The 25,500-nt window shown below is 40.6% G+C and overlaps 1 protein-coding gene and 1 long non-coding RNA gene across 2 annotated transcripts in view; both read right to left on the bottom strand.

Moving 5' to 3' along the window:
• Positions 1-6,838: 6,838 nt before the first annotated feature.
• LOC101613875 (mitochondrial inner membrane protease ATP23 homolog) lies at positions 6,839-8,799 on the bottom strand. The gene is made up of 2 exons (XM_004652776.2): positions 8,721-8,799; positions 6,839-7,488 (listed from the first exon to the last, which is right to left on the bottom strand). Exons 1-2 carry the CDS (start codon positions 8,797-8,799, stop codon positions 6,839-6,841), a joined length of 729 nt encoding a protein of 242 aa, XP_004652833.2.
• Positions 8,800-13,307: 4,508 nt separating this feature from the next.
• The window catches only part of LOC123455321, a 67,642-nt gene continuing 55,449 nt past the window's right edge, over positions 13,308-25,500 (bottom strand). Inside the window, exon 5 of the long non-coding RNA XR_006633836.1 lies at positions 13,308-13,733. This is a non-coding gene — a long non-coding RNA (uncharacterized LOC123455321). The remainder of the gene's footprint in view (positions 13,734-25,500) is intronic.

Genomic DNA, 25,500 nt, shown 5'->3' with positions numbered 1-25,500 from the left:
CTCTCTGGTCTGTGGTTGCCATTTTGCGGTGGCCAGGGTCTTCCCCAAGAACACCCTAGCAAAGGTTTCCTGTCCCAGAGCTCCAGCCTTAGCCTATGCATTAATTACACTTTGCAGTACAAGATTGTCTGCCTTCCAGATGGCTGGCCATCCAGGAAGCCTTGAGCTGTCATTAGCAAGAAAATGCAATAGGATCTACTCGTATACGAATATTGTCTTCACATTTGGGCACATTTGACTTGAAATAATACAAAAGGCCCATAGATGCTGGGTCTTAACCCTCCCAGGCCTTCCTGCCTATGCTAACATTTCATCAGCCCAGAGAAATTGGCCATCCTGCTGTACCAGTGCAACAGTTTGCTAACTCCTTGGAAGACACATGAAGTCCAGATTAATATTACTCTAGATCTATATTGAGAATAAAGAATTATTTCTGAAAAGAAACACACTGCCAAGATCTCACTTCACAATGGAGACTGACCTTTATTTTGCCACTCAATGTAGCAGATCATTGTTTTAAATATTTCCGCTTCTGAAAGAGTTATGTTTCCTTTGCATGACCAAATCACCAAATAGGGTGCTCTGGACGTGGAAACCAAGGCATATTCTTTCCAGCCATGTCTCTCCAAGTTTGCCAACAGCCACCCTGTCTCCAAATGGCACAGGGCTCAGCTTTTTAAACTGTGAGTTCAGATCCCACATGGGCTCTCAAAACTGAATGTGAAGGACCTCAAAAATCTAAAGATTTCTGATAGCATCAACTACATTCTTGTTGCTGTGGCCAAGTGCCTGATCTGAAGCAACTATAAACTGAAGGATTTACTTTAGTTCAAGTTTACAGTCCATTGTGGCAAGTAATTCATGGCAATCAGAGCATGAAGTTGAGCTGGTCACAGTCACTTCACAGTGAGGAAGCGAGTGCAATGCATCCTGCTGCCTCAGCCTGCCTTCTCCAGGACCCCTACCAAGAGAGTGGTGCTTACCAGCTAGGGCAGGTCCATCCACCCATCTGAATTAGACTTACCTAGAAAACATCTTATAGACATTTTCAGAGAGTTGTTTCCATAATGATTCTGAATCCTGTCAATTTGACAACAGGTCATCACGCTGACCTGTAATAACAAAAAAAATTAATTAAAATTAAATACATAATGAATCTGAAGTCTTCCTGGCAGCACTCAGCTGTGTTGCATAGCATGACTTCATAGTAGTGCTGGTTATGAATACAAACATGTGCACTAGGCACTGTGTATTCCATTCCATCACCCACACAACACCACAAACACTATGCATTCCATCACCCAACAATACCAAAAAGCACTGTGTATCCCATAACCCAACAACAGCAGCAAACACTGTGTCACTATATAAAACCAGGAAACACTGTGTATTCCATCACCCAACAACACCAGCAAACACTGTATTCTGTCATACCATACAACACCAACAAACACTGCCTGAAACACCTGAGACTCACAATCTTTGTAAGCATGAACTGGCTGTGGTGCTTTTAGTGTATATGCAAAGTTTTCTGCTCTTATAGGAACAGAATGACTTAACTACGGAAATAAAGATTTTAAATATTTACCACCTGTCATTCCTCAGTATCTGAGTTTCAGATTAGTATACTTTTCAATTTTACTGTTTGAATGTTCAATTTTAAAAATTCATGTTTGAGTTGATGATTTGATATTCAATTAAGAAAATTGCTGCATAATTCTGTCATGGACTGGGGAAGGGCTCAAGATGTGCCACCTTTCCCAGAGAAGCTACTGGTAGCTACTGGTTGCTAGAATGGGGAGAGTCGTGTTCTTCAGGGGTACATTGGTAACATGTTTATGGTCCTGTAAGTTATCTATGTACGTATAGAAGTTGATGCTCACACAAACAACCATAATTAAATTCAGTGGGTCACAAAAATAAAATAAAAGACATCTAAGTAGAAGTGGGACTAATTAGGAAGAAAGGGATCAGTGGGATTGGAGGGAATCAAAGTAATGGGATATGAATGTGAAAATACATTATCTACATATGGCTCTTGGTTTTCTGCCAGAAAGAGATGCTAAGACCCTATTGTTGAAGACTCCACATGCTTTAGCTGCAAGGTCACTGAGAAATCAAGCTGGAGCTGAGCTAAAAACCTCCTCCCTATAGACCAGCTGACAGAATGCTGGGCAAAGCTATGCTACATGCAGCCTTATGGGAGAGAGAATTCATCAGTTGTGAAACAGTGGACACTGCAAGCCTTAAATTTGGCCAGCTAGGCCAAATGGCCAAATGGGTGTAATAGTGGCATGTTTGTTATGGGGGAAACTAACTGCTCACTAATTAAAATGGAGGCCTACTCCATGGGAGGGAATACATGCCTGGTACTGAAAACCTAATCAAAAGTCTATGGCAAGGGGATCATTAGCTCTAGGAGTATAACACCTGCTCTTGTCTGGCTAAATTCGTATATTATGCTCACCAAAGTGCCCTATAAGCACTTTTCTTAATGCTCATATCCATATATTAATGATACTCTCACTTTTGATTAGAGAAGCCTATCTTTTCAGATGGCAGTGACCATTGGGATGATCCAGAAAGTAACACAGAACTAAGAAGTGGCAAAGGAGTATTCAGCACTGAACTCTCTCTATCATGTCTTCCAAGGCTTAGGGTCCATTGAGGAACAGGTGGCAAAAAGAATGCAAAAGCCTAAGAAAGGGTAGGACTTCTTACAAAGCAATCATTCAAACACAAATTGGCCTTAATATCCATGACCTTACAGTGCCTAGAACTACTTTCATAAGACCCTCATAATAGGAGGAAAAGATGATGACATCAAAATAAAAAACTAGGGGGCTGGAGAGATGGCTTAGTGGTTAAGCGCTCACCTGTGAAGCCTATGGACCCCGGTTCGAGGCTCGGTTCCCCAGGTCCCACGTTAGCCAGATGCACAAGGGGGCGTACGCGCCTGGAGTTCATTTGCAGTGGCTAGAGGCCCTGGCGCGCCCATTCTCTCTCTCTCCCTCTATCTGTCTTTCTCCCTGTGTCTGTCGCTCTCAAATAAATAAATAAATAAATAAAAAACTAATTGAGAGAGGGAGAAGATATGATAGAGAGTAGATTTATGAAGGGGGAAGTAGAGGAGAGAGGGGAATTGTCACAGTTTACTGTCTTTAGCTATGGAACTTGTCAATAAAAAATTAAAAGATACATTATCAATATATACAATTATCAAAAAGTAAAATAAATAACTGAATAAATTTCATCTTGGGATAAGGACAGTATTTCTGCTATTTATTTATTTAAATATACAATCTTAAGTAGAAACTTTGTATGGACACATCATGTGTTGGTACTATCATTTCTTCTTCTCCTTGGCCCTATTCCACTGAGGACCCTCCTCATTGAGATTGCTGGTATATATCCTAGGGCTGTAGGTTATGAGTTATTAGAGCAGTAGTCAGTCATTAAAGAGGGAGAAATGCCTCTGGATATTCCCTTCCACCCTGTGACTCTTACAATCTTTCCCCCTACCTTTTCTGCAAAATTCCCTGAGCCTTTTTGTATATGTTTTAAGTCTACTTTAGTGTTGAGCTCTCAGCAGCTCTGGATTTCTGCTTTGGTATGTTTTGAGTATCCTGTGTCTGTTGCCACCACCCTGGCACAGATTGTCAGGCTCACCATGGAAGCCACACACTTGCTCATCTCACCAGTCCCTCTGTGGTTGCACCTGGGCCTGATATGCAAGGGGTGGTTTATATCCTGTCAGGGAGACAGCTGTCTTTTCTTTTACTGTTGATAGATTTTGGTTGTCCTTGGTTCTCACTACCTGTGAAAAAGAAAAGCATTCTCCAGTGGAGAGTAAGGTCACCAAAGGCTAAAGGGGAAAAGTATTGTTAATTTAGAGAAATTCTAATGGGTGTACCCTCTATTTTGGCCAAAGGCCAATGGGAGCTTCTCATTAGAGCCTATAATCTTGGTCTCCATAGGATTATGATGTGGTTCCCAGTTCTAGCTATGGGTTCCTTGCCACAGAGTTGATCTCTTAGCCAATCAAGTTATTCACCTAGGCTGGGTGCAACAATGGTACAGGTTTGTACATCTTGTCAGACTGGTATCTTTCTCATAGCAGTGTCTCCTGCTTGTTCACAGCTTTGTTGGCCATTTTCCCCCAGCAGCTCATGTAGCACTTTTCAGCACTATTTGGGAAGACCATCTGGGAACTGGCTTCTTCCAGATTCTCACAGAACTCTGTGTCAGCAGCGTCTGGTGTCTTCAGCAATCGAGTCTTACCTGTTATCTCAGGTTAGTTATAAAGTGCTTTGACAGAAGACTGTCTTGTTTTGGGGCCTCACAGGGCTCTCCGACCAACAACTTAATGTGGAATTTAACCAATACTGGGAGTTAGAAGACAGAGCTAGATGGTTCAGGGTTATGCTTCATCCTACCCTCTCCAGGGCCCTTCTAACCAAACTATTCCCCTATGCTCCTATTGAGGGCTATATATTTTAGTCTACTGTTGAGGAGGAAGGTGTCTATGATACCAATAAGGACAGAATTTCTAACAATCTCTGAAATGGCTCTGAACACCCATCTGACATTTTGTGCTACATATTGATGTGAAGTGGCATTCTCAACATTAATGACTATAAAAACAAAGTATTAATAAACTCTGAAAGACAATGAAGGTCTTCTACATCCCACAACATTAATATTCAATCAATATTTGATTATGTAAAAACAAACAATAGTATCTATCTCATTAGTATGAAAATTTGACTTCATCTTTAATAAATGATAAAATTTTATGTATATCAAAAAGTCATTTTAAAATAAATTTGCTTATGATTTATTGTTAGTATTTGATGTGTATATTTATTTTAAATTTCATACACCCATATATCCAGAGTGGCATAAATTTTTCTCAGACTAAAAGAAGATGCCAGTAGCTTGGCATGGTGGCACACACCTTTAATCCCAGCACTCAGGAGGCTGAAGTAGGAGGATTACTATGAGTTTGAGGCCGCCCTGAGAGTACATAATGAATTCCAGGTTATCCTGGCCTAGAGTGAGTTCCTACTTCAAAAAAAAAAGATGTTGCTACTAGAAAAATATTTAGAAGCCCTAATATAAATACATTCCATGGTAAGGAGATGACTCAGTGAGAGGAGTACTTACCATGCAAGTACCTGATTCAGATCCCCGGTACCTACACAAAACATGCAAAAAATCTGAGTGGTGTGGTGCATACCTATAATCCTTGAATTGGAGAAACAGGAAAAGCCCTGGAGCTTGTTGAATAGCTTGTCTAGCCAAATCAGTGAGCTCTGTGTTCAGTAAGAGACTCTGCCTCAAGAAAATACGATGGAGGGCTGGTGGGATGGCTTAACAGTTAAGGCATTTTGCCTGCAAAGCCAAAAGACCCAGGTTCGATTCCCTAGGACCCATGTTAGCCAAATGCACAATGGGGCACACATGTCTGGAGTTCCTCTGCAGTGACTGGAGGCCCTGGCACCCATTCTCTCTCTCTCCTCTCTCTCTCTCTCTTTCTCTATCATATAAATAAAAAAAATTAAATGAAAATAAGATGGATATCAATAGAGGAACACACTCAGTATCAACTTCTGGCCTCCACATGCACACCCACACATGTGTAGCCCACATACATACAAACGTGTACACGCACACATACACACTATAATATATATGTGTATATTTATATATATATACATATATGTATATAAATATATATTAATACCCTGGGACCTGTCAGAATTATTTAAGAATGTGCCCCAGTTTGTGTATTCAAAACAAATTCCTTGTGGTCCTTCATCAGTGCATACAGAAAAATTGAACCAGTATAGAGAACAACAGTATCACTGCCTAGACACGAGGATGACAAGCAACGCTGTGACCGTTCTCTATTTGTGCTGTTGGCTTTATCAGTTTTCTAACTTAATAAAAAGAATTGAGAAAATGCATAAAGAAGAACTTAATAAGAAACATGGGCTGGGAAGATGGCTCAGCAGCTAAAGACACCGATGAAAAGAAAGTGACACATGTGTCTGGCATTCATTTGCAGCAGCAAAAGACCCTGGCACACGTGCATACACACACACACGTAAATAAATAAATAATTTTTTCACAATAATAAACATTTATTTATAGCATATTATAGTACAATGTAGAAAATATAAAAATGCCATTTATCTTATTTACCAAATGATTAGCAATAAAGATACAATTATTGTATTGTAATTTAAGGTGGGGGGAACTGGTTTTTTTGTTGTTGTTTATTTTTTACTTATTTGAGAGATAGAGGCAGATAGAGAAAGAATGGGCACACCAGGGCATCCCACCATGGAAAATGAACTCCAGACACATGCACAACTTTGTGCAGCTGGCTTACATGGGTTCTGGGAAATCAAACCTGGGTCCTTAGGCTTCACAGGAAAGTGCCTTAACTGCTAAGCCATCTCTCCAGCCCCCTTTTTTCTAATCATATTCTAAAATCAACATCTGCATCTTACCTGCATCTAACTGATTGTTTACATTTTAGACCTTTTTTAAGAATAGTAATTTTTTAAATATTTATGTGAGAAAAAGGGGAAGAGAGAGAGAGACAGAGAATGGACATGACAGGGCCTCCTACAGCTACAAACGACTCCAGACATGTGTGCCACTTTGTGCAACTGGCTTTGAATGGGTACTAAGAAACAAACCTGGACCATAGTGTTTTGCTAAATCAGGAATCAGGTGCATTTAACTGCTGAGCTATCTCTCCAGCCCAAGAACTGTATATTTTTCTGTCATGATCACTGGCACTCGATAATATAAAACGTTATTGTCTTCATATATTTGAGTAATATTGGTGGCGGTCTTGAAAGTCTCTGTGAGCATATCTTGCATAAGTCTTAGCATGTGGGATCCTTCCAAAAGGTTCAAGGTCATTGAAGCAAGATTCAAAAACATCATCAACAGCCTTCTGGGCTTCCTCTTTGCTGATATTCCTAACAGCCAAAATAGAAAGAATGGCTCGGTCTCGCACACAAGTCTGATGGTGTTGTTTTAATCCAAAATGAAACCTGAGTATTTCATTTAGAAGTGAACAGTCTCCACTAAGGTTTGCAGCACGAATCTCCAAGCAGGCCAGATGTCTTACATTGGTGAACCAGTGGACATGAGCCCAACAATGATCAAAGGCATGAATGAGCTCGTAGGTGACCACCCTGTTCATATGAGCCTGGTTATGGATGTTATTTTGGCATAAAACAATCTGAGATGTTGAAGAATCAAAACCTCCACTAACATTTCCATTATAATCTCCATAAGAAAAGTGTCTTTCTTTCTTAACAGCACAACCTGAGTGCTTCATAGCATCAAGGAGAAGTTTCACATATGGATTCGTCTCCAGCGTCTCCCTGAGCATGCGCTGGCAATCCTGGTCCCGGGTAAAGAAGCCAGAGGGGAACCCCAGCTGGGGCTTGCCCAGGGCGGCCGCTCAGGGCCCAGCCCGCCTGCAGCTCCAGCCATGTGGCCGGAGCCCGCTACCGCCTTGGGCCAGCACCGCCCAACAGTCCATAAATAAATAAATTTTTAAAAAAGAAAAACACATTTCATACAGCATAAGATATGCCATAATGTTGGCAAATCTTAAATGGTGAATAAATATGAAGGGACAGTCCAGGGCAATTCTAAAGCAAAACCTCACAGTCTACTTTAGAAGAATAAGTGGAAATTATGTTTTAAAATATGAGCCTGCTCTTCCGATCCTCCCTTCTGTACTTTCTCACTGATATTCTAAATTACTGAGGTTTAGACTCAACTCAAAATCCTGTTTTATCTAATTTAACAGATAGAAAGGGGTTCAGGAAGTGTTTGCAGAATTCACAAATATCTTTGCAAACTGACCCTAACTAATATTGACCACTTAATGTGATTCAAGTACCTTACATATGTTATGTTTAATCTTCATGATAAATAGATAAAACCTCATAAGATAGACATCATCATATAAAATAGATATCACTATAAAATGGATATGTAGCCATATATAAGAAAGTGAAGCTTGACAGAATTTCAATGAAAGTGTTATTTGGATCTGAAATATCCTCAAATGTCATGTGTTAAAGGACCAGATGGAGCTATTGGGCGTTTTGTGGAAACTTTACATGATGGGGTATTTAAGGCATTGGGAGCATGCATTCCATTGAGGAAATTTGGGGTCACTGGCTCATATAGCCTGTCTCTCTTTGGCTACCTTACTGATAAGATTTACTCCCCACACACTCCCCCACAACATGCTGCCACTGGACAGGCCCGAAGCAGCAAGGCTGATTGATCATGGACTGGAAATTCCAAAACTATTAGCCAACACAAGATTTCCCTTTTTATCATGAAAATATTTGATACATTTCATTATATCAACAGAAAGCTAATCTACCAGATGTGTTCTCTCACCCAAAAGCTTGGGCTTTTCCTGCTGAACCTGATGTCTCTTGCCTGCCTCAACATTTGCCACTGGTATTCTCTTTATTTTGTATTTTATACTTCAACATTTATCCTGCCAAGATAAGTTCTAGTTCCTCAATACCTAAAGTAAAGTAGTTATTTAGATATGCCCTTTCAGTAAAGCTTTCTTTTCTGCTAAACTCATCCCTTTAGTTTCCGCTGAAATTCATATGCTAATACTCTCTGGACATTAATACTAACTCAGTTTAGTATTGACTTACCTTCAAAGATTTCACCAAAGTGCCATCCTGGATCCCAAGCCTTTAACACATGGGCCTTTATGAAGGTTGGGACTGGCATTCAAGAAACAAATTATAGCAATGATTGCTACTAGTTAGAATATTTATTTTTCATGCCACCTAGTTGTTGCTTTCTGTTATAAAAATGAGGAGCATTTGAATTGTGATTTGGTAAATCAAATCTATGAGGTTTTCTTTAAAACTGAGGCTAATACCAACCAGGTTGGTTCTAGCCTCATTATTCAACATGGCACAGCAAGCTTGTTTAACATCTAGGAAGGCAACTGAAGACTGGGAAGCCAGGCAGAAGTTTGGGCATTTGCTTCTTTGCTTATTTCCGTCAGATTGTGTCTCTAATTTCAAATTCTGTTCAGAACAGGGATGGTGACTGACTGGTTCACTGCATTATCTCTGGCCTAGCACCCAACTAGAACGGACAAGGAACTCGGTCAGCACTACTGGTGAATGCTGCAGTCAAAGCCTTCAGAAACCTTGTGTTGACTCCAACACAGTGGTTTGATATTTTGTCATCTCTTATAGAGTAATAAAATTGGACATATCCGAACAATGTCCTACATATCTGAGCCCATATACAAGATTTCAAACATTCTTTTGTCATTAAATGTAGGACTGAAAAATGAAATAAAACCAAGTATGATCAATTAGAGCAGTACTGAAGAATCAAACTTAAATTAACATCCACAACAACACTTTTTCCTTTTTTCCCCTGTTCCCTTTGGTACTAAAATGGTGTGCCTTTGCTTGGGGAAAAACACACTATTTGTCATCTGCATTATACTCTCTTCTGAACAAAAAACTATATAGGATGGGTTTCTAAACAAAAGACTTCTTGGGATAAAATATGTAAGGATAACGTATTGAAGGCTGGTGATTAATAGCAGTTATATGAACATCTTAAGTTTAAAAAAAGTTAAAACATCTTTAAAAAAATAGTTGTAATCACTACAAGGTTGTTCATATGGGCCACATATATAGGAAATGTGCTGTTTCTTTGCATAGAATACCAAAAATGTCTTTTTTGTGTGTACTAGTCAGGACTATTGGATATAGCTTCATAAGAAAACAATCTATGCATTGATTGCAGTTTACTTCTGCAAGAATCAATACTTTCATACTGAGATGACAGAATTATGAAATCACAAAATGAAAAAGGATTTCAAAAGACCAGGAAACATATCTTTATTTATATAAATATTATACGAAGTTATTTTTTTAAAAAATCTTAAAACTATGCATGGTCTCTGACACAGTGATTCTATTTCAAGGTATTTATCAGACATGTGTACATAGATATATGTAACAACATATCTAGCCTTATTAACAACAGCATAAAACTGGTGGCAGCTTAGGTATGCAAAGAATAGTAAAACACTATGTTCTGTCTAATAACTTTCAGCCACTGAAGTCATATTTTCTGACAAGGGAGGTATTTTCCATTTCTTTTGAAGTGAACAAAGAAAAAGCGTGTGTAAAGAACATATGATGGGTAGTGATAAAATCCTTATAAGTTCATAACTGTGTGTGTAGGGGTGTGTGTGTGTGTGCACATACACACATGGAAAAATAACTCTTAAAGTAGTGCTTGGATTAGACACCTGCTGGGCATCATATCGCCTCAGTCTGCTTTTTCATTATAGTCATTGCTGTGGAAAACAGCTGCGCAGTTGTAGCCAGGCAGCTCCTTGCCTCAGCTGGGAAGAGGATGCATCACCCTGTGAGACCTCTGCAGAAGCCCTTCCTGTTCTGACAGCTTTGTAGATGGAGAAGAGCACTGGTCTCTGACTGTTCTGGGAAATTCAAAGAAACCAGAGGTTACAAGGAGATAATGATAGTTCTAGGTAATACATACTTTTCAAATTTGACCTATTCAGTGTTCTCAATTTCATGCATCAGGTAGGTCAGTAGATTGATTTCACAGACAATAGATATTCTTTAAAATCGTGGGTGAGCTGTGCATGGAAACTATAGTCCTAAGTATGGAGGCTGCTGAGGCAGGGGAATAACTAGAACCAGGAGTTCGGGATCAGCCCAGGCAACAAAATGAGACCAAATGAAACAAGATTATGGGTGAATTCTGGATATCATGACATAGTCCCTTGTGAAGTGGAAAGCATTGCACAATTTAGGAAGAGGTAGCTGACCCCAGGGAACATGTTTGTTGTTCTCTGTGGCTTATCCTCCACACTACTGATATAAAGCTTATAGGGGAAGAAAAAAGGATGAAAACAGCTATAGTCAATTTTCTGTTTTTGTTTTTAAATTGTTTGGCTGGTAGGTTGTTGTTGGCTTATATTTTCTCTAACTCCACCACCAAGAGTCACATGTATGAATCCACTAAATTATACGAAAATAATAGCTATAATGCAAAGGTTAATGCAGAGTTTAATGAGCAGAAAAAAAAAAGAATTTTGAGATTCTAGTCCTATTTAGAAGCAATCACTATACATAATTATTGAGTTTTAAAACTTTTCAGTTAACAAAAAGGCAATAACTTTTTCATAATTTTCCAAAAATGTTTCACCACAATAAAACTTCTATAAAAAGGGAAAGCTTTTAGTTAAGCATAATATGCAAAAGAAAGGAACAAAAATCAGTATACATTAGAAATAGACCAGGAAAATATTTCCAAAATTTATCACCACACTATTGCAAAAAAAACACCCACATTTAATAGCAGTCACTCTAGCAATACAGATGCATCTGTGTAAAATTACAAAATCTTTTTGAAGAATATGAGTCTTACAAAAATGAAAGGATTGCCACATGAAGGGACTTGGAGTCCTTAACATAATTCCCTTGCCTCCCAGGGATAAAGCCAAAGAAATCCTATTAAACCCCCAAACAGCTACACAGCAGGGCCTCAGAGAATCTTCTCAGCTCACTACTTTCCCTTTTTCTTTATCTGGAGACTGTCTTCTCACTCTAGATAAAAATATGGATGTACATTGACATAGGTAGCTATAGTTATACACATTTAAATATGCAAACACACACATAATGATCAGATACATTCTAAGAAATGTAGGCAATTGTCATTATGTGAACATCATGAAGCATACTTACATAAATAAAAGGTGGCTAAGATCACCAGATGAAATACTTTTGCATGTAGTCCATTATTGACTGAAATCACTATGCAGTGCATGACTATATAAACACACATGTATACACACACACATACATACATACATATATATATGTATGTATATATATATATATCACATGTATGATATATATATATATATATATATATATATATATATATATATATATATATCTCAAGCCATAACTATGGAAAAGAAATATACTCAAAGATTTAAAGAATTCTACATACAGTACATTAACAATGACATTTTGTTCCTTAAAAAGTTTCAATTTTTCTATGACTACATGTTACTTTTATACTCACAAAAGAGATATTTTAATTTATTAAATTTCAAGGGTTCTTTTCATGTGTGCTGTGTGCATGCATGTGCATATGCATGTTTGTATGTGTAGGCACATGCATGGGGGTATACTTGCATATGTGTGCATGTGTGTATAGAGGCCACAAGATACCCCAGCTGTCTTTCTTCAGGTATGCTGTTCACCTCTTGTTGAGGCAGAGTTTTCATTAGCCGTGAGCTCACCAATTAGGCTAGAGCTGCCAGCCAACTAGCTCCAAGGATCCTCTTGTCTCTGCCTCTCAAGCACTTGGATTGCAGGCACTAATGAACCTGCCTAGCATTTTATGTGGACACTGGGTATTGAATTCAGGTCCTCATGCTGCAGAAACAAGTACTTGATCAACTGAGCTATCTCCTCGGACTGTTTATTTTATTTATAAAACTAAAGAACAAGAGGAAGTTCCAAGAATTTTAGGAAGACAAATAAATCTTTTACAGACTAAGGACCAGAAAAGTTATGTGACATGACCCAGGTCCTGCTCCTGAAAAAAAGGTATGTTTATAAACTTGATCTTCCCCTCTGCAATGAATTTTTCTTTCATTATTCAGAGCCCTGCTCCTCAGGAAAGGCCCTGAGAGAACTCAGCATATTCCTGACTCCATTTAGTAAAGTGCAAAGGTACAAAGTTGCGTGGAGTTGTAAGAGGTGTGATGGCACCTGACTGTGAGCTTCCTCCAGGCAAGAGGAAAGATAATAGAGCCCAGGGTGCCCTCGGAGCAAACACACCAGTTGCCCATGGAGGAACAGCACTTTCTGTCTGCACTACATCTTGAGCCACTGAACGTTCAGGCATTGCCAAGTCATGCTTCAATTTCAGCTTCAAGGCAGCTCATCCTCCCTGGTGTGACAAGTACTGTCAGTGGAAGAGGCAGGTATATAAAGCGTGTGCCAGGGGAACCTTCCCACCAGATGCCTACTACCAGGTAAGTAGTGATAGTCCCGATGGGAAAACTTAGGACTAAATACCTGAGAATGCAAATATGGAGATCATCTGAACTTAATTAACTATAGACATCGGGATACATTTTTTTATTATTTATTATTTTATTATTTATTCTTTGCTATTATTAATTTGTATGGACACATCATGTGTTGGCCCCATCATCACCCTCCTCTCTGCCCCCATTCCACTGAGGGCCCTTCTTAGTTGGGTTGCTGGTATTCCCTTTGTAGTTGTGGGTTACCAATTGTGAGAAAAGCAGTCATTCAATGGGGCGGGGGGCAATGCCTATGGGCATGCTGTTCCAACCTGTGGGTCTTACAGTCTTTCTGCCTCCTCTCAGCATTCCTTGAGCTGTGGTAGATGTGCTTTAAGACTACTTCACTGAAAAGCTCTCAGGAACTTCTGGATTTCTGCCTTGGTATACGTGTCGAGTATCCTCTGCATCTGCTTCCTTCACCCTGGCACTCATCTTCAGGCTCACCATGGAAGTAGCACTCTTGCTCATCTCCCCATTTCCCCTGTGGTTTCATGTGGGTCTTGGCTGAATGCAAGGCGTGGTTTATCTCCTCAGGTCTCACCACCTTCTGAAAAAGAAAACCAGATTTTCCAATGGAGAATGAAGTCAGCATAGGTTAAATTGGATAAGCATTGTTAACTTAGGGAGATTTTTATAGATGTAGCCCCTCTTTTGGCCAAAAACTAGTGGGGGCTTGTCATTGGAGACCATAATCAAGGATTCAGACCTGGTTTGCAGTTCCAGCTATGGATTCCTTTCCACTGAGTGGATCTCTTAGCCAATCAGGGAGCCATTGGTTACCCACTAAGGGTGTGTGCTGCTATTGCATATCTTGTGTGCATCTTGTCAGGCTGGTTCCATCTGAGTAGCTTAGACCCTTCCTTTGCTCACACTGTTGGATACTTTTCCCTAATAGTCCAGGTAGCACTTTCCAACACTAAACGGGCTAACCATCTGGGACTGGCTCCCTTCTGAATTCCAGCAAGGTCTCTCTGTGTTCCATGTCTACAGCATACAGTGTCTTCAGCAATAGGGTCTATCCTTTTACCTCAGGTGGGTGATCAAGTACTTTGACAGAAGCCTGTCTTGTTTTGGGGACCTTGTAAACCTCTCCAATCAATACCTCAGTGTAGGTAGCAACTGATTTCTGGTACTCGGAGTTATAGGCCAGAGCCAAATGTTTTAAGATTAGGCTTCATCCCACCCTCTCCAAGGCCCTTCTTTCCAGATGATCCCCCTCCCATACTCCTGTTGAGGGTTAGATCTTTTAGTCTACCTTCAAGGAGAAAGGTTTCTATGATACGAGTTCATTTTTGGTTTAGTCTTGTGTTTATTCCTCCCCAACCTCTTTTTCCCCTCCCCCCAAACCCTTCCATTCCTATTTTCTGGGCCATGAGTTGTCTATCAGATATGCCAGAAACTCAGGCTATTGGAACTACAGATGAATGAGAACATCCGGCATTTGTCTTTATGTGATTGTGTGAATTCACACAATCTCCAAGTCCATCCATTTTTCTACAGATCCAATGATCTGCTCCAAGTTCATCCATTTTCCTACAAATGTCATTGTAACATTTTTTTCTTACAGCTGAGTAGAATTCCATTGTGTAAATGTACCACATTTTCTTTATCTATTCATTTAATGATGGGATCCTAGGTTGATTCTAGTTCTTAGCTGTTATGAATTGAGCAGCTATAAACATGGTTGAGCAAATATCTCTGTAGTGAAACAGGGAGCCTTTAGGCAGATGCCCAGTAGAGGCTGGGTCAGTTGGTAGTTCTATTTTCATCTTTCTCAGGAGTCTCCATATTGATTTTCATAGTGGTTGTACAAGTTTGCATTACTACCAGCAATGAATGAAAGTTCCTCTTTCCCCACATCCTCAGCAAATTTCATTGTCATTTGATTTTTGAATGATTGCCATCCTGACATGAGTAAGGTGCAATGTCATAGTTGTTTTTATTTGCATATTCCTGATGGTTAAGGATATTTAACATTTCCTTAAGTATGTATTAGCCATTGGTATTTCTTCCTCTGAGAATTCCCTATTCAGTTGTCGGCCCTGTTTTTTGAGTGGGTTGTTTGAGTTTTCATTGTTTAGGTTTTTGAGTTCTTTATAGATTCCACATATTATGCTTCTGTCAGTGGCATAACTGACAGATTTTCTCCCATTCTGTGGGTAATCTGTTGGCTCTACTTATGGTATATTTGTCTGTGCAAAACCTTTTTAGCTTCATGAGATCCCAATGGGTGAGTGATTGTTTAATTTCCTGAGCTACTGGAGTTATGTTCAGGAAGTCTTTCCCCATGCCTATATTGTGAAGAGTTCCTCCTACTTTTAAGAGTTTCGGTCTTATGCCAGGCTCCTCCCTGGCGGGTAGTGCTGAGGAAGGACCAGGCCCGCTGGTTCCTCCCAAGGGATTGAGGAAGAGGGTGAGCGTCGGACGACTCAAAACCTCTCCTAGTCACCAGAGGAAAACCACACTGAGTTGGGAGTCTTGTTGAAGCAGGAACTAACTTTATTGTTACAGGCAGTTGCCTATATAATGTTGGGAACAAAGGCAGGGATTCTAGGATGGGGGAGAGAGGTAAGGGCCAATAGTAAACTGCGACTATTGAAATGATAATTCCAACTCCTGCACGGAAGTAGCAGGCAAGAAGCCATTAGGTGACTTGCTGAGTCCTAGCTGGCCAGAGACAGGTCACCAAACTTTAGCTATGCTCAGGAAGTTCTACTAGGCCTTGCGTCCAGGCCTCTCAAGGCCCAACAGTCTTATATTAAGGTCTTTAATCTGTTTAGAATTGATTATTGTGTATGGTGAGATGAGTGAGTCTAGTTTCATTTTTCTATATGTGGTTGTCCAATTTGTCCAGCAACATTTGTTGAAGACGCTGTCTTTTCTCAAGAGTACATTGCTGGATCTCTTGTCAAAGATCAAGTAGCTATAGTTACTTGACCTAAAAGTGGGTCTTCAATTCACTCAGGGCTGAACCTGGTTGCCAGTGAACCTGTTTGGCGAGGCAGGGTTACATGTGGGCTGAGGGGTGTTCTCAAGACAGCACAGCCTGCAAACCTGGTAGGCAAGGGAAGGGACACACTCAGGGCTGCCCGCAGGCAGCGAAGCCCACAAACCTGGTTGTAGAGAAAGAGGGGCCCAATTCTTGCCTGATATGACCCCAAGAGCTATAGCATGGTTCTTGACCAGAAGTCCGCCAGAAAATTTTATTATAAAACAAAACTACACACTTAAGGGGTGAATGCAAGCTTCTCAAGAGAATGACGCTGTAGTATTTTAGACCACTTCTTATGGGCAAACCATAATCAAGGAGAAGATTACTGATGAGTTATGGTGATGTTGGAGGTGGGGAATGTTTCAGGAATTTTCCCAGAATAGGGTTTACTCTACTGTCCTATCCTTGTGCAGGGTTCATGGATGTAGCATGGCATATGCATGACAGGAGCAGACAATGTCACAAAGCTATCAATTTAGAAATGCCACTATAGTGAAGCAAATAACTGATGGCCAGCAGTCATCTCATCTCCATCAGCCATGTTGGTTCTAACTGGTTTGTATTGGTCTTGCTGTACTGTAGCTCTGTGTTTGCATCAGCCCTAGCTACCTGGCAGTTTTGCTTTATCCTGCCTCCGATGCATACGCAATACACCACATTAGAGCCCTCATTAATGGATCTAGTGATCATCTGAGAAAATTTCAATAGGATTTATTGCCTCCTAAAAAACTTTGTGCAAGGGGCTAGAGCGATGGCTTAGCGGTTAAGGTGCCTGCCTGCAAAGCAAAAGAACTTCAGTTCAATTCCCCAGTGCCCACTTAAGGCAGATGCACAAGGTGGCACATGCATCTGGAATTTGTTTGCAGTGGCTAGAAGCCCTGGTGTGCCCATTCTCTCTCTCTCTCTCTCTCTCTCTCTCTCTCTCTCTCTTTCTCTTTTTCTCTCTCTCCCTCTGCCTCTTTCCCTCTTTAAAACAAAAGTAAAATATTTAAAAAATTTTTAGGCAACTTTCCTTCAGTTTGAAAAGTGTCAGTCTTATTTGTTTTAGCAGAACTGAGTTATTTTCCAAGAACTCATTTGCATTTTCTGCTTATTCATTACAATAAGTCACATTTCTAAGATTTTTGGCAAGATAATCATTTCGACAGCAACCAACTGGGATGTCTCAAGGAGAGGACTAAGATTTTAGGAAAAGGATAAACAATACATGCAGATGAATGATGCAAATAACCATAATTCATAATTCATATATTCATAATTCTGTCAGTATGAACAGAAATAATATTAGTATGAGATCTATGCTATGGATATTTCAAAATGATTTCATTATTCAAAATTTTAAAAAGAATTCTAAAGTCTGGGGAGACCTCAGTTACTCCCATTCTGTTGAGTAGACCATTTTTAAAAAGGAAGAGGACAGCCTAATCAAACTCCCTGCAGTGGTTTGATTCAGGTGTCCCCCATAAACTTAGGTGTTCTGAATGCTAGGTTCCCAGCTGATGGAGATTTGGGAATTAATGCCTCCTGGAGGGAGTGTATTGTTGGGGGTGGGCTTATGAGTGTTATAGCCAGTTTCCCCTTGCCAGTGTTTGGCATACCCTCCTGTTGCTATCGTCCACCTTATGTTGGCCAGGGGTGATGTCCACCCTCTGCTCATGCCATCATTTTCCCCTGCCATCATGGAGCTTCACCTCAAGCCTGTAAGCCAAAATAAACCTCATTTTCCCAGAAGCTGCTCTTGGTTGGGCGATTTCTACCAGCAATGTGAACCGGACTGCAACAGTAAAGTGGTACCGAGGAGCGGGATTGCTTCTAGACACCTGATTATGTGGCTTCAGCCTTTTGGAGCTGATTTTCAAGAGGAATGTGGAAGGAGTTGAAACCTTAGCCTAAGAGATGCCTTGCAGTGCTATAAGTACAGCTTGATGGACTATTCTGGTCAGTGCTGAAAGACCTGAATGCAGTAAGAACTATGGACTGTGAGGTTTGGCTTATGAGGGTGGGAAAGAGCTTTGCCCAGACTGGGCTAGCAGTTTGTGTGAGAAGCTTACTCTTATGCCCATGTCCTGAGAAGTTGTGCAGGTTGTTTTGTGTAGAAATGAACTGGTGTAAGCAGAGGGATGTGGCAGAGAAAGAAAAATCTTTGGGTGAACTGTTGCCAGTTCAGCTGCAACTGAGAGATTACAACCTTTGATACTGGGCTAGTTGACCTGCGCTGGGGCAACAGGAAGAATATCGACTCTTTTGAAGGGGCCTGAGTGCTCAAGGAGTGTCCTGTTCTTCAAAGCCTGCTTTATTTCCCCCTGGATTAACAAATTGGCACCCTACCTGGTATTGTGGAGTATAAGAAATGCTGGAAAGAGATGGTCATTGAGTTTGCAACACGGTCTTGTGTTTTGGAAATGGCCATGGGCAGTGTGAAGCAGGTTTGCTGGTTGCCTGCATAGAGACCCCATGGGGCCTTGAGGATGAACCGTGCCTTGCAGTGGAGACCCATTGGAAATGCTGGGGCCATGAGATGGCTGCCAAGGAGAGCTGCTGGCCCCGATGAAGTTTTCCAGGTCTGTGAGTTGCCTAGCTGGAGGGGCAGAATTGGAATGCCAGAGACTTGTTGCTGGTTAGAATTATCGGACTTGAAGATTTGTCATTGGCTAGAGTTGCTGGACTTGAAGTAACAGAGTTTGATATTTGCCCTGGTTGTTTTAAATCCTGTATTGGTTGAATGTTTCTTTGCTATGCCCAATGCCATCTATTATAGTGTGAATATTTATTCTGTGCCATTATGGGTTTTTTGAGGGTATTTTTGGTATTAAGGCTCAGTTAAAAGATCTTGGACTATGGAGATGTATGAACATCATTGGGATTGATAAAAAATATGGGGACTTTTAAAGTCAGACTGAATGCATTGTATTTTACAACATGTATGGGTATCAGTTTATGGGGTCCAGGGGCAGAATGTGGTGGATTGATTCAGGTGTCCCCCATAAACTTAGGAGTTCTGAATGCTAGGTTCCCAGCTAATGGAGGTTTGGGAATTAACGCCTCCTGGAGGGAGTGTATTGTTGGGGGCAGGCTTATGGGTGTTAAAGCTAGTTTCCCCTTGCCAGTGTTTGGCATACCCTCCTGTGGCTGTGGTCCACCTTATGTTGGCCAGGGGGTGATGTCCACCCTCTGCTCATGCCATCATTTTCCCCTGCCATCGTGGAGCTTCCCCTTGAGCCTGTAAGCCAAAATAAACCTCTTTTTCCCAGAAGCTGCTCTTGATTCTACCAGCAATGTGACCCGGACTGCAGCACCCCCACACCACTCTGTGTGGGTACACCTCAGTTGGATAGACTGCAATGTAGTTTGTGTTGGAAAGATATTTCTAGGCATATGTAAGTTATAGTGGAAAATGTGCTATAAGAGTAGAGTTTTTTTAATCTTTAATTAAAATTTTTATTTTTTTTTAATTTTTAACATCTTTTTTTGCCAAAATAGAGTATCTTCATGGAGATTAGTTTCAAAAAGAATATACCATCTGAATAATGCACATAAGTGAAGCAAGGATTAATACACATGATATGCTTGTCCTGTGTAAAAACTTTTGGATAAGAAATCCAGACAACTAAGGATAGGATTTGCTTGTGATATCTATATGTTAATGTGTGTTACACAACACAAGATGAACAATGGTTTGGTAAGTGTCTAGCACCTCAACTTCAGAGATCTGCATGTTACATGATTTGCCTGTTGTCTCTGTGATAGTTACACTTATGGAATGAGATGCCTCAGAAGGCAGACCAACATGTAACAAACCAGTTCCAAGGAGAATGACAGAGCAGCAGAAAATTTTTTATGAAATTTTTTTCACAGTATTATGACTTACATGTGCTGAATTGTACATATTAAAGTCAGGTTCACATTGCTGTCAGAAATCACTGGACCAAGAGCAGCTTGTGGGGAAAAAGGTTTCTTTTGGCTTACAGACTGGAGGGGAAGCTCTTTGATGGCAGGGGAAAACAATGGCATGAGCAGAAGGTGGACATCACGCCCTTACCAACATCAGATGGACAATGGCAACAGGAGAGTGTGCCAAACACTGGCAAAGGGATACTGGCTATAAGACTCATAAACCTACCTCCAACAATAGTCTGCCTCTAGGAGGTATTAATTTCAAAATCTCCATCAGCTGGGAACCTAGTATTCAGAACACCTAAGTTTAGGAGGGACACCTGAATCCAACCACCACAGTACATATCTACAAGATGTTATGCTAGGAGTTTTGACAAGAGTCAAATGTGTATGTCCACGCATTCAACCCTGAACAGATGACATTTCCACTTCTCCAGAGCCTTCTTCCCCTCTCACCCTGAGCAAAGCCACAACTGTTCAGACAGTTTTCATGTTACATGAGTCATACCTGTTAGAAAACACTATCTAAATAAAATCCTATAGTTCATATTTGTTTGTTTCTCTCTTCTTTTGTTCAGTGGGTTTCAGATTTGCTCACATTGTCACCTATGCCAATAACTCCTTCCTTCCTCAGTTTTTCTTTTTGGCTTTTTGAGGTAGTGTCTAACTCTAGCCCAGGTTGACCTGAAATTCACTATATATAGTCTCAGGGTGTTCTTGAACTCGTGGCGCTCCTCCTACCTGTGCCTCCCATGTGCTGGGATTAAAGACGTGTGCCACCACACTCAGCTCCTTCCTTTCTATTGCCGAACTGTATTCTACTGTATGAGTAGAACATGATGATAATTCAACTGTGGTCAGTCTATATCATGTAAATATAAATCTCAAGCCAACCTCACTATGTGACTTCCTTCTCATCAGATTATACCTGACCCACTGATCAACCATACTGCAAGAGACCCTTTCAGCTGATTGTTTTAACAAGTATACAGAGATTTTTGTCACCACATCAGTTATTTCAGGGGTATCACAGGACAAGCTTGGCAGAGCAGGTAAACTTTGATTTGAACTCCTATCCTCTTGCAGTGCCCCTCAAGACACCTAAGACAGCTATCCTGACCTCAGATTCCCATGGCCTTGGTCCCAGCTGTTTATGACAGAAAGAAATGGTTCTAACAAGTTCTAGCAGTTAGATAATGAGTATTTAAGGGTGTTTTCCTGCCATTGAGTATTTACATTTTATATTTTATTTTTATTTCTTTATTAATTTGACAGAGAAAGAGGAAGAAAGGGAGAGAATGGGCACACCAGGACCTCCAGCCACTGCCAACGAACTCCAAATGCATGTGCTCCCTTGTGCATCTAACTAACATGTGTCCTGGGGAATCAAACCTCAGTCCTTTGGCTTTGCAGACAAATGCCTTAACCACTTAAGCCATACTTCCAGCCCAAATCTACATTTTATAAAGGGACTTGGAGAACAGTCTGTAGTAGATCATCAATCTATGTAATTTCCATTCTTTTGAAGAATCCAAGTTATTAGATTTAAAAGTCAAATTAGAGGATAAGAAAGTTATTTTCTCAGAACCAGAGGGATGTTGTAGCATCCATTGAAATTTGCTGAACTCCACTGATAATGCCATGAAGAAACTGCCAGTGACCAACTTGCTGTCAAAACAAGTGAAGTAGGAAGCTATGAAACCATACAGAACGTGCATTCAGGCACTGAAGCAGTCACTTTCTTGTTGCTGAGGTAAAACACAGAAGTAGCTTATGTAAGAAAAGGGATTATTTGAACTTACAGTTTTAAGGGGAAGGTTCATGATGGTGGGAAAGCATGGCAGAACAGACATCTGGATGTCACACCAACTGGGAGGAAGCAGCAAGAGTCAATTAGCTATCGCTGACAAGAGTACTGGATTATAAAGTTGCAAGGCCCACACCCAAGTGAGACATCTTCCCAAAGACTCCACCAGCTGGGTTTAAGTATGAGACTTAATCAGACACGTGAGGCTATGGGGGACATTGCACATTCAAACCACCACAGGCACCCTCTGTACTTCCTCATTAAAGCTTAAGTCATAGCTCCGTGTATACTTCAAAAATGGGGATGAACGGGATTTTGAAATATTAGCTTAATGCTCCTATTTTCTTTAGCATGCCAAGCTACCCCAGCCAACATTCTGCTAAGCAAGGCAGCAGAGATGATGGCAGTGATGGTGGTAGTGGTCATGATGATTATGACAAATATGTGTGAGTACATCTTCAGAGAAGGGTTTCTATGATACAAATGGAAAGAAATAGAAAAGAAACAATCTGTCTTAGTTCATGCTGAAGTAACCAGAAACCACACAATGGGTAATTTATTAACAATAAATTTACTTGTCACATTTCTAGAGTTTGGAAGTCAAAAATCAAGGTGTTAGTATTTAGTGTCTGGTAAGGGCTTTCTCATTGTGTTCTCACATAACAAAAGGGACAAGAGGACAGAAAGGGTCCTAAATTAGTGTCCTCCTGCCTCTTTAAAGCATTTAATCCATTTGTGAGGATTCAGTCCTCATAACTTAATCACTCCCCACAAAACACCTGTTAATATTACCACAATGTGGATTATGTTTTAACATAGGGAGACATTCAGATCATAGTAGAGTTTAAAAATAGACCTATGGTAGTCAGTTTTCCATTTCATAGCCAATATTTAAGAACTTATAAAGAGAGGTGGTTCATTCTGGCTCAGTATGGATGCTTCACCCGTGATCTATTGGACTTTGTGGTGAAGCAGGAATTGTGGCAGAGAGCTATAGTAAAACTATGCTTTTCCCCTCATGGTCTGGAGTGAGAAAGACAGACATACCCAGTGATCTAAATTCTCCCATTCAATTCCTCCTGCTAAAGTTTCCACCACCAGGCTACAAACTAGGGACCAAGTCTTGAGTACGTGGACCTTTGGGAGACATGTTTCAAAAGCCTATACTATCAATATCAAAATCAATGTTCATTTTTTTAAAAAAATATGCTTATGTGTGTGGTATGCATCTATGCGTATGCATATTTGTATGCATGTGAGTGAACATGTGTGCCTACACATGTGGAGATCAATTGTCAATATCAGGCAAATTACTCTACAACAATCCACCTTAGTTTTTGAGACAGGATCTCCCTGAACCCAGAGATCACCAACTGGGATAGATAAACTAGCCAGTAAGCTCCAGGGATCCTTCTACCTCTGCCTCCCTACCATGCCACCATACCCAGTTTCATTTATTTGGGTACTGGAGAACAAATCCAGGTCTTCATGCTTGCACAGCAAGCTGTTTATCAACTGACCCATGTCCCTGGCTCGAAAAACCAAGGTTCTAAAGGACTACAAGCATCATGCTGATACTATTATGCACAGATTATATGGGAAGCAAAGTATTTCCCAAAAGGATATATATTGAGGGGAGGAGAAAGAAGACTATTAAGTTATTGGTGAATGTTGCAAAGGGGCCACATTTGTCCCTGGTCCACTGTCTCTCAGTTTGCGAATCTGAGAGCTAATAAGGGTTTCATCACACCTTAGTTGAGGCTCACAAATGTGGCACATCTTGTAACTATCTCTTACCTTCATATGGTAGAACTGCAACTTAAGTGTGGTGACAGTACAGCCTGTCTAGGCAGAAAGTTCCTTAGGCAGCTTCCTGAATATCACTCAGGAAAGTATTTGAAAGTCTTTGGGCTACATCCAATGCTATGAAGAAAATAAGCCTAATGGCACAGAAGCCTCCATATTAGCAGTACACTGGCAAGTAAGCAACTCGCCAGGTGCTGGAAGAAAAAGGTGCATGGATTGCATTAAGGGTCAAATCATTTGGTTGATTAGTCATTTCAAATGCAAAGCAAGAAGTGAGGAAAGAGATGGGTTAATGTAATATCCATAGGACAAGGTACAGCAAGGTAGAGGGACTATACCACCTGACACCTGGGCTGTTATCAATGCTTACAAGAGCTCATAGGCTTTCCTTACTAATACTATGTCTGAAAGGACCAGACAAGCAAAGTGGCCAAAGAGTCTGAAGATGCCTGGACAGCCCTTTCTTTTGTAGGGAAAATGCAAATGCTGTACCCAGACTGCACTTTAAGTTATTCTAGACAATTGGCCTGATGAGCAGCTGTGAGTTTTATATAGCCTTCACTAGGGACAGAATGGGTGTTATCAATAAGCTGGCAACTCCAGGCATAATGAGTATAAAGTGCCCCCCCCCCCCAGCCTCATGTGTGTTTAGGATATCATGAAGATTAGGTGGCGCTGATGTCCCACGAACATTAGATAGCTCTTAGTTCTCCATATCTGTGGGTGCAAAATAAGCCCACCTCACTTTATCTATGTCCAACATGCCTACAAGTTACTAACTTCCTTATCTATAGCCAATACAACTTTGGGGTATGATTATTCTATTTTTGTTTTCCACAGCAGAATTTAATGTTCTCAGCTACTACTGCTTAAACACATTCACTCGACATGCACTCCACCTAGACATAAATGCAGCATGAAGACACTAATAATACCAGCGGGGTGCCCAGCAAGTCAGCAGATACAGAAATACACTCTCCTGAGAGAACAGCAACTGGAGAACAAAATAAGAACTCAGACATCTCTGCATATGAAGATGGATGACTGAAAATCAGAGCCCCTCAAGTGTCCGCTGAAACTTCAGTGCAACCTAGGGATGGAGGGAGGAGGTGGTTGAACCAGTTTGACTGAGTTTGACTTATACTATCATGCTTTTCACCATGGATGAATGGATGCTTAGGGTCTTGTGACAGAGTGTCAATTTGTCAACTGACAGGACCTAGAATCACCTATCTGTGCTTATGTAGATTAGGTTAGCCTCTATGCATGTTTGTGAGGGATTATCTTTCCTAGGTTAATTAAGGTGGAAAAACCCACCTTAATTATGGGCAGCAATTCAATGGGCTGGGGTCCTAGACTATATAAAAAGGAGAGAACTGACTGAACATCAGCAGTCATCACTCTCTGCTTCTTCATTGTGCTGAATGGGACCAGCTGCCTCAAGCTTCTGCTGTTGTTCCTTCCTATCATGATGGACTGTAACCTGTTACTGCAAGTTGAAATAATTCTCCTGCCCTTAAACAAATTTTTGTCAGGCATCTTTCCCTAGCAAAGAGACACTGGCTAATATAGAAATCTGATGAACATAGGAATTTCCCATCTATCTTTACACTCCTACTTCTGTTACCCAGTCTCAAGCCACTAATACTCACTCCACATCATCTCTAATGGGTGGCTGAAGTAACATTCTCTGTGCTTTCCCTTGGTCTTTTCATGTGCTCTGAAATTTGAGTGAATATCAGGATTACCCAGCAGATTTCTTCAAAGATAAGACTTCTATCTCCTACCTCCAGCGTGTCTGGTTGGGCAGATATG

This window comes from Jaculus jaculus, chromosome 16 (assembly GCF_020740685.1).
Source record: "Jaculus jaculus isolate mJacJac1 chromosome 16, mJacJac1.mat.Y.cur, whole genome shotgun sequence".
Taxonomy (NCBI): domain Eukaryota; kingdom Metazoa; phylum Chordata; class Mammalia; order Rodentia; family Dipodidae; genus Jaculus; species Jaculus jaculus.
The sequence above is the reverse complement of the archived record's forward strand: the minus strand, read 5'-3'. Positions and strand labels throughout refer to the sequence as shown.